We start from the raw sequence: 12,166 nt of genomic DNA on the forward strand, positions 1-12,166 counted from the left end.
CCTTCTCTCTTCCTCTTTCTGTCATTTGATTGATGGGGAAATGGAGTCACAGAGAGGGGCAGTGGCTTGCTCAGTGTTGCCCAGCAGTTGGCAGGGCCTTGAGTGGAAGCAGTTCCCAACAGAAGCGCCATAGTGAGGACATTAGATTCTACACCGAGGTGATATGTACCTGTGTACAGATTTGCCATTCTGGCGTAGAACGTGGGATACGAGTGAGGTTAAAATGATGGGGAAATGGAATTGTATTGTACTCTGGAGATAGAAAAGAAAATACGAAATGTTTCTCCTCTTCCCAAAGTTTATGCCATCGATGCTCAAAAAAGTACTCATTTTCTAGTCATTGAACTGATTGGGGACTTTTGACATATGGACAGTGGCCAGACTTCCCACACAATAGTATGCAAAAATTCCAGCATGTTCCTGACTTGTTTGCTAACAATTCAGTCACCCAGAAGGTCAAGAGAGTGACTCAGGGCTTTGTTACTTTGTACCTATTTCTACCCAACAAAAATTAATCGCTTATGGAATTAAAGGTGTCAGAAACTTAGAAAGAAAGAGTAGCTGTCAGTGTCATGTTTGTGAGAGCCAGGGAGAGGCAAACAGAGTCAGACATGCAGTCTGGATGATAGAAATGGATTTTAATAGATGTGGGGCGGAGGAGGTGGTGTTGGGGAACGGCCCAATTTCATGCACCAACTGTGGAAGGGAAGGTGATTCCAATGAGAATTAGGAAGTTCTCACAAAAGAAGCAGTGGGGAAGAGAATAAGTAGAATGGACCATTCGGCTACCCAGGATTCCCTTTGATGTGACACATTTTAAAGGGCATGTTCCTGCAGAAAGCAGGTTAGGGATCACCTTTGCAGGGTTGAAGCGACCCAGAGGGAGTATGCTGGCAATGTTGGGTGTCTAGATCTGTGCTGCTCATTGGTATGTGTTTACTGGTGTAAAATTTCAGCAAACCATGTTTGGGATCATGATACTAGTCTACATACATGTTATACTTCAAACTAACTGTGCAACAATTTTTTAAGGTTTTAGTATATTTCCTTCAGGAGTTATTTTTTAAATGCTTCTGTCTGCACGTTGTAAAGAAATACAGTACTTTAGTCATTTATTTTCTTATGCACGCTATTCCACGTAATCACATAGTGCTGTGATCATTTTTGTTAACAGCTTTGTAATATTCCACTATGTGGCTAGCCCACAACTTTATCGTGCCTACAGGGCTAGACAGATACGGTACGTTTATAAGACACCCGAGCCAACATCTTTGAATATAAAAGTTTCTCTTCATTTAAGGTGAGTCACTGAGAATAGATTCTCAGAAGTAAAGAGATTAGACTGATTCTCTTTAAAGCCTAGATACATAGTTAGTTACAAATTATTCCCAACAGTGTTGGCCTCCTCCAACCCTTGCCTTCAACAATCATGCACAGAATTGGCAAAAGTTTTCGAATAGAGCATTTACGAAGTTTTTTATTCTTCTTTGTATTGATGTGAAGTGGGAGGTCCTCCTGACCCTCTCTGGTCTCTCGGCTTGGCTCCCACTGAACACGGTTTCCCAGTGATGACCGCTGGGTCGTTGCACGGCCACTTGCCAGTCCCCTTCCGCTCTCTGGGGGTCGCCTTTTCCTTAACTATCTCAGGCTTCAGTTCCCTGGCCTTTTAAAACCAAAGAACAAACATAGAAACCAAAAGGATTTCAAGAACCCAATTGGCTCTGTCTACAAACGTGAAAAAACAACCAAAACCAGTTTGCTCACGTTTTTTTTTCTTATCATTTTTAAGTTTTAACTCATTTTTCCTTCTCTTCATCTTCTGAATGTGTTCTTTCAAATAAAACTATTTTCTCCAAAATAAAGCATACTTCAAATATCATAATGAGCACCTCGGATGAATCCTTCACGTATTGGAACCATAATGTGTCATATTTTTTTCACAATTTTCCATGTTATGAGATAAAGCAATTATTTATTTTAAAAAGGGGCACTTTCAGTGTAAAAATAGAGAGGAAAGGAAACACTCGTTCCAAAGAACAAGTCATGTTAAGCCAACCTTTATTCTTTAAGAGAGTTCTGGGGCAGATAGATTTGGAGAAGGGCAGTAGACAGTGTATCAGCATTGGAAGCAGATTTGACCCTACTCTCAAGCTGTTTTGTGGGAAAATACAGCATTAGCATCTGAGTGAGTGAGCAGTTGGGGAGATGAGTAATTAGATGACCAAAGATTGTGATGAACAGATGAATGCCAACCTGGAAGGAGGGTTCTAGTGCATGCCACAGATCACTATTTTCCAGATTACTACTTATATTAGTTATAAGGATGGTGTTCAAGAAAAATTATACCTGAAAACTTGCAGATAGTGGAGAATATGAAATAGGTTGTAATAATCAGATGAGTCAGAGAAGACAGAAGTCAATAGTGTATATGACCCTGTATTTGGGTTTTAGAAGTACAACTACATTTATATGTATAGAAGCAGGCAGATTTTTTTGTTTGTTTTTTGGTTGGGGGATTGCAGGTTGATGGCACATTCATTGTGATCAATTAGAAACTAGGATGTTGGCTATCCTAATAGAAGCCCAGTGTAAGCAGGGAAAGTAGAAAATAGTGACTAGCTAGGTAATCATATATTGACAAGACCACATCTAGACTGTTGTGTCCTGTTCTAGTCCTTTCTGACTAAGAGTGACAAACTGGAGGAGGTCCTAGGATGAGTGGCTAGGATGATTCGAAGGTCTTAAACTCTTATCATATGAGAAATTATTTGAAGAATAAGAATGTTAATGAACTGAAAACCATATTCCAATATCCAGACATCTCTCCTACACAAGCCAGGGCAGACTTTCTGTGGTTTGGGGGACAGAATCAAGACCATTGAGGAGTCATACTTGGGTTTAATCGAGGTGACAATTTCTAGCATTCAGAGGTGTGCATAAATGAAATAGACTCTGATGTAGACATTACCATTTCTCCTCTACTTGTGGGCACACGGAGGACTTCATTAACCTCACTAAAGGTAGGCATGACCATATGACTGGTTCTAACCAATGAAACCTGAGTCAAAACAGAAGTTTTTCTTCTTTTTTTTTCTTTTTTTTCTTTTTTTTTTTTTTTGGTATTTTTCCGAAGCCAGAAACGGGGAGGCAGTCAGACAGACTCCCCCGCATGTGCCCGACCGGGATCCACCCGGCACGCCCACCAGGGGGCGATGCTCTGCCCCTCTGGGGCGTCACTCTGTTGCAACCAGAGCCACTCTAGCGCCTGAGGCAGAGGCCACAGAACCATCCTCAGCGCCCGGGCCAACTTTGCTCCAGTGGAGCCTTGGCTGCGGGAGGGGAAGAGAGAGACAGAGAGGAAGGAGAAGGGGGGGGGGTGGAGAAGCAGATGGGCGCTTCTCCTGTGTGCCCTGGCCGGGAATCAAACCCGGGACTCCTGCAGGCCAGCTGACACTCTACCACTGAGCCAACCGGCCAGGGCCGAAGTTTTGCTTCTGATACAAAGTGTTGCATGTAAGTTAAGACTCTCCAGCATTCTTTTTTTCTGCCTCAGTAAACACTGAATCCTTGTGTTAAAGTGGAGGCACCAGCCTTGGCTCTGAGTCACTGCAATGGTTAGAATCTCCCAAACCACCACACACACTCCCCTAGACCCGACCATGCACCTACATTGGGCATGCGGTTTGAATGGAAATAAGCCTTTGTCTTTTCTAGCCACGGAAGTTCATGGGTTTTATTATATTTGCATAACTTTTTCTATCCTGACTAATACAAGTAAGTGCCTTTAAGATGCAAAGGTTCCTTATGAGTGAGCAGTAGCAAGAGGAGCATTGTGTTCCTGAGGCTCATACTCATTGCATTTTTGTCTTTTGTTTTTTATTGCTACACTACATTCAGACTGTTGCTGGGGGCATAACTTAGTCAACCGGAATTTTCAACTCGTTCCAGGACTTCCTGGGAGATGATCCTAATAAAGTAGGCTAAGCTAATTATCTTCTGTAACTCAGCCTCACTCCTAGCAACATCACAAATTTATGGATCCTGTCCACGGGGAAGCAGTCAACAATGACTACATAGTTTGCTCTGCAAAGATTCTATTGCTGTGTAAACACAGGCACACACAACGTTACCCATGAGATCTGTGCGGTCCACCAGAGACCTCAGGGCCAAAGTGACTTTCTGAACGTGACCTTGACAGTTTGATTCTTATACGTTCATATTGTCAGGGCTATTGCCAAGTGTCTGTTTCAGTCTGTGCATATAGATGCATTATATACTATCCCAGGGTTTCCCAAAGATGCCCTTGGTACTATCTACTAACCCATGAGTGAACCCCTGCCCTCGATACCAGCTACTAACCCATGGATTTTCTCGGGAAATCCATACAACTGAATGAAGCACATTGCATGCCACAATGTACCCACTGAGGTTTGGTGTTAAAGTGGCTCTCTGCTGGGTGGTATCTGATACGTTTTAAAGTACTTTTGTTTGGGGAAGAGGCTTATGAGGTGATGGTAGCCAGGAAGTAAAAGGAACCAAGTCTGTCCCTAGCCTGAAAAGAAATAAAGAAATAGAATTAAAAGGCGATTCCAATGGGGGGGAAAAAATGGAAAGGATAAATTTAAAGTTATAATTGAAATGCATATGAATATATATGCAAATGTATGTATTTTTTAATAGATATATCAAAGCAAACCCACAGTGAATTAACCAGAGCCTCCCTTTTGTTGTTCACAGGAGACCAAAATCAACTGTGTCCGTCTGGCTACGAAAGGTATGTCGGCGTGTCCCTGTCTGTCTTCAGTCATTCTTTAGTCGTTTAAGTCTCTGCCTCTAGCCACACAGGGAGAGTTCAGACAACAACCACCAAAAATAACAAGAAAGAATTGTTCTTTTTATTGGAGTCATTTGCATCTAGATATTAATATATACCTGACTGTCTATGTGTTGATAACACAGTGCCTACAGCACAAGAAGAGCTCATAACCTATTTGTTGAATCAGTGAATGGATGGATGGATGGATGGATGGACGGACGGACAGACAGACGGATGGACTGGTGCATTAATCAGTGGTGACTATAAATGTATTCAAATCTTCTTCCGCTATGTATTTTCTTGTATTTGTGTCCATGTCTACGCTGGGATTTGTTAGCATGTCCATGAGACCTATCGTCTGGGTTTTGTACCTTTTTCAGTGGGCAGGTGGCTTTCAGAAATGAGGTGGTGACTGCTGGTGCCTTTTGTAATGAGAAGAGAAACGCTGCTTTGTTTTGTGGCTGGCATTTTCAACACTTGCCCCCCAAACTAAGGAGACATTGTTCAGGCTCACCACTTTCTGTTTTCCTGATTATAATGGAATCATCTGGGTTTTTCAGCTGGTACATGTTTCTGCTTATTACTCTTTTGAAAAAAAAATCAATGAACGGTTTGTTATCATTTAACCTATTACAAGGTTGAATGGTTAGAAACCTGTTTATCTTTTTGTGATAGCGTTCTATTTCACAGCTCTCCTGCTCATACAGACACACCAAAACTGGCCGGTTCTGTTTTGCCCCCTGCATTTATTGACAGCATAGATAGTTTTATAGGTTGCTTCTGCGGAGATGACAATTATAAGTACAAATATAAAGTATAGATTTTAAAAATGACCAAAGTATGTATATACATATGAGAATATATATAGCCATGCGCGCACACACACACAGGAAAATCCACCCATAGATGGAGGCTGGGGAAGAGACAGAGACATACAGTGAGAGAGAGAGAGAGAGAGAGAGAGAGAGAGAGAGAGAGAGAAGAGAGTATCTGTGGTTATTTGGCCAACACACATCAAGACCTACCATGCACAGCTTTTACAACCTTGAAGAAAACCAGATCAATAAATAGCAGAAAAGGGAAGGTACGGGAGGAGGGGGAGGACGGAGCACTGAGGGCTCACTGTGATAAGAACTCACCCTGACTTCTTTCTCATAAGTCGTGAGAGGTCAGCATGTCCCCAACTTGTTCCCTCTTGGGAACTCAGGCTCCTGGACAGAGAGATAAACTGCCTTTCGTGAGGCGGTCAGGAGGATGGATGGCCCGCAAACAAATGTGACACAAATCACAGAGCTTGGCAGACATTTCCACTGAAGCCAACAGATCATCCAGAAGCGAGGACAGCAGCCATTGGACAGCACTGGAGCGCTAGACGCCGAGCGAGACAGCTAGGTGTCGGCGGCGTCCGGCGCAGACAGACAGCCGGGAGAGGGAGGGAAGTTGGCACAGTCACCCTCACTGGAGCAGTGCTCCCTGGTTCCCCTCTAGCCTTTGACCTCTAGACAAGGGAGGGGTACATGTGGTCGTTCTGCCCTGCACAAGGTGTGTGCGATTCTAAGCATGTAAGAGACATAAACCCCCTAACAGGTTGTTCGTTGGATCATATCTTCTGAACTAAGCATTGGGAACCTGTGACCAGGTAGACAGTCGGTACACATGGGTACTTCCAGAGAGAGCATGTGACCCTGTGCTTCCCTGGGACCGTCAGGACCACGGTGCTCGCAGACGTGGAGGTCCACCCTGGCGTGCTTCCCCAGAGTGCATTGCGGATCTGCCGGAGAGCCCAGTGGTCTTCAGAGAGCTGCAGCAGAAGCCCTCACTGCCCCTCCTTAGGAGCCTTTAGGATCTCTCCTCTTGACCTTCAGGTCGCAGCCCTGCTTATGGAGATGTGTGCACCCGTACAGTGTGAAAGGATGGGACCACGTGAATGGATGGTGTGTGCCCGCCTGGCCACACCCGGCAGAGCCTGGAGGAGCGGGGAGTCAGAGTGGGTCCCAAGCAGCCCCGCCCTGGTTTCCCAGCTCCCTGCAGCCCAGAGGAGCCGGGCCGTCAGCACCCCGCAGCAGGGCAGGGCGCTGGCTGACGCAGAATACCCGTCCCCCACAATACCGGGAGGGGTCCCCGCTCGGCACCCGTCGGAGAAGAGGGCGCTAGGTGACTGCGGAGCGAAGGCGAGGGGAGGAAACCTGGTTGTGGTTTGTGTCTGCTCTGTGCCTGGCATTCCTGTAGGAGCATCATTCAGGGTCGATTAAAGGCGAACCGCGTCTAAATCCACGCAGAGTGCCCATGGGGACTTCGTATCTTGATCTAAAGCCATGAATCAATATTTGACTCACCGCTTTCCTGAATCAAATTTCCCTCTTTGTGAGTTTGCTGAAAACATGATTTTTTTTTTTTTTTGTACTTTTCTGAAGCTGGAAACGGGGAGAGATAGTCAGACAGACTCCCGCATGCGCCTGACCGGGATCCACCCGGCACGCCCACCAGGGGCGACGCTCTGCCCACCAGGGGGCGATGCTCTGCCCCTCCGGGGTGTCACTCTGTTGCGACCAGAGCCACTCTAGCGCCTGGGGCAGAGGCCAAGGAGCCATCCCCAGCGCCCGGGGCATCTTTGCTTCAGTGGAGCCTCGGCTGCGGGAGGGGAAGAGAGAGACAGAGAGGAAGGAGAGGGGGAGGGGTGGAGAAGCAGATGGGTGCTTCTCCTGTGTGCCCTGGCCGGGAATCGAACCCAGGACTTCTGCACGCCAGGCCGACGCTCTACCACTGAGCCAACCGGCCAGGGCTGAAAACATGATTTTATTATTTTTTTTAAATAAAGGAAAATAAAAAACTGGGAATCCCACAGGTGTGGGGGGACAGGAAGTCCCAGTGGTAGGTCCCACGGGCCATCTGCTCCCTCCAGGCTCCTCACCTCCGTCATCGTGGCCCCTTCCTCCTGTGTCTGCCAGCGGGCATCTGGCCCCTGGAGTGTGACCACATGTGCAGGCTGGAGGCCAGTGCTCCGGTGATAAAGCAACTTGCTTATGTCCTGTCCCTGACCGTGGCAACTCCAGACAGTGTCTTTGGTCAGCTGTGTGGGTCTCGCAGAACTGGAGGGCTGCCACTCAGACGGAACAGCTCCAAACACTCACTCGGGGTCATTCTCACCTGACCCCACGCCCAGCACATCTACTGTTAGATGTCACACCTGGCTTGGGGGCGGGGGGGGCAGATCTAGAGTTTGTCCACAGTGTCACTCTCAGTCGCCAGAGCTACAAAAGAGCACTGCCCGGCTTGGAGAATTGCAAATTCAGGGACCTGTGCTCGTTTTCTGTGGTGGCTGTACCAGAGGCACACAGGCTGCGTGGCTTAAACGGCAAAGCGTATCGTCTCACGGTCCTGAGGCTGGAAGCCCAACATCAGGGTGTCGGCAGGGTGGGTTCTCCCGTTGGGCTGTGAGGGCCGGATCTTTCCCGTGCCTCTGCCCTAGCTTCTGGTGGTTTGCTGGCTGTCTTTGGTGCTCCTTGATTTGTAGAGAGATCACCCTGATCTCAACCTTCCTCTGCACGTGGCGTTCTCCCTCTGTGCATCTCTGTGTCCAAAGATGCACAAAGATGGACAAAGATGTCCAAATTTCTCCTTTTCATAAGGACACTGGTCATAGTGGATTAGCGCCCACCCTCCTCCAGGATGACCTCATCCTAACTGATTCCGTCTGCAAGGACCCTGCTACCAAATAAAGATCACTTTCTGGGGTGCTGAGGGGTAAGGACTTCAATGTGTAAATTTGAGGGTGGTCAAAGTTCAATCCATCCTAGGAACCATGCAGTCAGGGGCAGTGACCTGTGGTTCCCATGGGACCCTCTGACGGTTCAGCATTCACAGTGTGACCCCGGTAGCTTGTAAGAGTGTGAAAGGAGCAGGGACCAGCTCCGCCAGAGGGGAGCCCAGAGGGGGGCCGAGGTCCAGCTTTGGCTCCTGTTCCCTTCAGGAGCTGAGTGAGGCTGCCTGTGGCGGGGGGACCCCACATGACCTTGGAGCATCAGGGGCGGATCCAATCACGGTCTTGAGGCCCGAACAGGCCGCCTTCCTGGGGAAGGAACCAGCACTTCTCTTGGAGAGGCGCTCTGATGAGGAGCCGCTGGGTCTTCACCACGCGTTGGCGCGGCAGGAAGTTCCTGCGCACAGAGTCGACTCTCGGAAAGTGCCTGCTGGAACAAGTGAATGGGTTGGAGTCAGCATCTCGCTGCAGCCAGGCTCAGAGACCCAGAGGGTCTCGCTCACTCTTCCCGGAACTCAGCGGCATCAGATACAAAGCGATCCCAATCGCAGCAGAACCGTTTGAACATACACACAGCCGGTGGTTTGCTGATAAACCTGCTCTTTGTAAAAAGAAAAGCCCCTCTTTGTTGTCTTTGTTGATCTCTAGGTGTAAATTTCCCCACCAGGTCTAATTTCAAGTTCCCAGTGGTTTAGCAACTGGCTAGCAAAAGAAAAAAAAAAAAAATCCTGAATGTTTAACAGCCTGCTCTAGGCAGCTCCAACGCGCCAGACCTCTACCACCCAGTCTGTTATGAGGATCAAACGGCATAATAAACATAAAAGTGTTTTATTTACTGCAAAGTGTTTTGGAAAAAAAAATTTTTTGATTATTATTCTTGCCTGTTATTTCCTGCACCTCGTCCGCTCCCTCACTGAGCGTGCATGAGCCAGGCATCTTGACGAGAACCGGGGATTTCGTGGCAGACCGGCAGGCGTGGGCCCTGACCTGAGCAGGCTCACGGTCTCCTGGGGGGGACAGACACGGTGTGGATGATTGTACAGATAATGGTGCAGTTATGTTTGTGGTCAGTGCTTCCAAAGAGAATGGGGACAGACGTCCACCCCGCGGAGTATGGGCACGTGTGTCTCCGGGCCCCCACCTGGGGCTCTGCCGCTCGGGGGCGGGTGCAGTGCCAGAGGCCAGAGGCGCTCCCTGCCCCGTCAGCACGCCTCCTCCACGAACAGTGCCAGTGCGGACTGCACAGGAGCCAGAGTAAGGGTGGGGCCTGGGAGGCCAGCGGTCTCAGAACCTCACACGGCAAGCCCCACGTGAAGAGCCAGAAGCCCCCTGTATTTAGAGAGGCTCTAGCCGGCGGATTCACATATCACTGGGGGCAATGCCCGATTTCAGGGGCAGAGCAGAACCTCACGCCGAAGGCACCTGGGGTGGGAGTCTGGCTGTCGTTGATAGAAAGGTCAACTCTGGGACCCAGACAGGCTCATCTCAAAAGTCTTGACAGCGGTCGTTTTCATTGATGGGGGCTTGTGGTCACTGCCCGGGTTCACATCCTTCTTGATCGCGTTCTTCAGCCGGGGGTCTGATGTTGCTTGCTTTGGACTGGCGATTCACGGGAATCTGAGGGGGGGTTCAGCCAGAGCTGGGGAGTGGGGTCACTCCACTCCGGCACACTGGTCTCCTTTCAGTTCTTCAGATCACGTCAAGTGCCTGCCAACCTCAGGACCTTTGCCCATCCTGCTCCCTCGGCCTGAAATTATCTGCTTGCCAGACATACATCTTTCCGACTAGTTTAAACCTTCTTCATAAAGACTCTCCTGGCCTCCCATCCAATATCTATCTCTAGCATTCTCCGCTCTCATCATACCCTGGACTTTTTATTAATGGCATTCATCATGACTTGCAACATTTGATATCTGTCCCTCAGCTAGATTCTAAGTGACGTGACAGGAACGTGCCTCCTTTGAGCACTGCTGTGTCACCAGGTTCTGCGCACTTTGGTGCTTAAGAAAACCTGCTGACTGAACCAATGGGTAAATGAGTTGATGGACCAAATGATTCATCAGTCAATAAATCAACGGATAGATAGGTGCATGGATGGGCGGAATGCTAACATATTATTCGTCCATGGTTTCATTGTTTCGGACATAAGCTATTTGTCAGACCTCTTCTCTTGGAAAGTAGGAGTATAAACCGTAGAGGTAGGGATTAGCTACGTGATCTACAATCCCCTGTAGTGAAAAGATCGTCCACGCTCTGCTTGGGAACCTGCTGGGACAGGGACCTCACTACTCCCCCAGGGGTTTCCTATCACCATCGGACACTTCAGTTAGAGGGATCCTCCCTCTCATGAGGCCACACTGGCTCCCCGTTATTCCTGTCACTCAGTCTTTGAGTCCCGTCTGCCTTTTCTCCTTCCACAAAATAAAATTCACTTCCTCTGACTTGCTCCCCCGGCCCCGGTGAGAGTCCAGCCGGCACTTGCTTGCCCGCCGCCTTCCCTCTGGACCTGCTCTGGCCACCAGCAAGCAGCCACTACCGCCGTCCTGGGCCGAGCCCTCGGAGGGACACAGCTGGATTCACCGAGCCCTGCTGGGCGCGCCCAAGAGGCCATTAGAAAAATCAGCTTTGATTTGATTTGCAAACTGAGCCGAGTCAGTGAGATAGAATAAATCCGGGAACCCACAAAGCCATTTGCAGAGTCACTTTGCAGAGGACAGCACAGTTTTAATCCAGTAAACACTCTCTCGCGGTCCCCATTAGAACAGCTCCCGCAGTGGGTGCTAGAAGCCGGACTCCGGAAGAACGAAGCAGGAGATAAGGGGCCCATGTCAGCGTGACGGGCTAAACCCAATGTCCCAACAGCAACAGACAACAGGTGTGGGCGATGGCCTTTTGTAAATGTGGCTTCTTTCTATAGTGGCGGAGCCTGAAGTACAGCATTTCATCCCCTGTTTTCTCTCCACCCTCCGTACTGGATGCCCCCTCCCCCCTGCAGGAGCTGGCAGGAGCAGTCGGTACCCATTCTCCAGTGAGATGCCCTCATTTTGCAGCTGCTAATACTGGGGCCGAGCGGAGGAATGATGTGTCCAGGGCTTCCTTACCCACAGAATAACGCGCACAGGTGGCATGAGAAGCCAAGCGCGATGTAGGACCTGTCTGCGATAGGATGGGAACTGCCTACCTCTCCCCTCCCCGTTGGTCCAATGCTATCTGAAAGTTCTGTGTTTTATATATATATATATGAACTTAAGCAAATTGCATGGAATCATGGGGAATCAGAGACACTTGGATTAAAATCCTGCATCCACAACTTAACTGCTTGACCTTGGGCAGGTCACAGCCTCTGGGTCCATAACTTCACTTTTAAGCTTGAGATGGTTAGTTTGTTCTCCTGACGATTGGAGCTGTTGATACATGCGAAAGGCCAAGGACACGACGGACGATAAACAGCTTGGGCTTCCTTTCTACCTCTTCTCTTTCAGACCTTCTGCGATATGAGACCTGGAGACCCAGGTCTCCTAAGCACGTGTCCTCTCTCCGCTGTTCTCTCAGGAAGAAAAGGAAATACTGAACTCGACTCGCTTCTCAGA

General features: G+C 48.6%; 1 protein-coding gene across 13 annotated transcripts in view; it reads left to right on the forward strand.

Annotated features, from left to right (window-relative positions):
* Positions 1-12,166, forward strand: part of PTPRT (protein tyrosine phosphatase receptor type T) — a 966,224-nt gene that overhangs the window by 777,479 nt on the left and 176,579 nt on the right. For all 13 annotated transcript variants that reach the window (XM_066387766.1, XM_066387770.1, XM_066387767.1 and 10 more), the window contains one exon: positions 4,738-4,774. In XM_066387766.1, coding sequence (XP_066243863.1) covers positions 4,738-4,774 — 37 coding nt within the window. The remainder of the gene's footprint in view (positions 1-4,737; positions 4,775-12,166) is intronic.

This window comes from Saccopteryx leptura, chromosome 5 (assembly GCF_036850995.1).
Source record: "Saccopteryx leptura isolate mSacLep1 chromosome 5, mSacLep1_pri_phased_curated, whole genome shotgun sequence".
Classification (NCBI taxonomy): domain Eukaryota; kingdom Metazoa; phylum Chordata; class Mammalia; order Chiroptera; family Emballonuridae; genus Saccopteryx; species Saccopteryx leptura.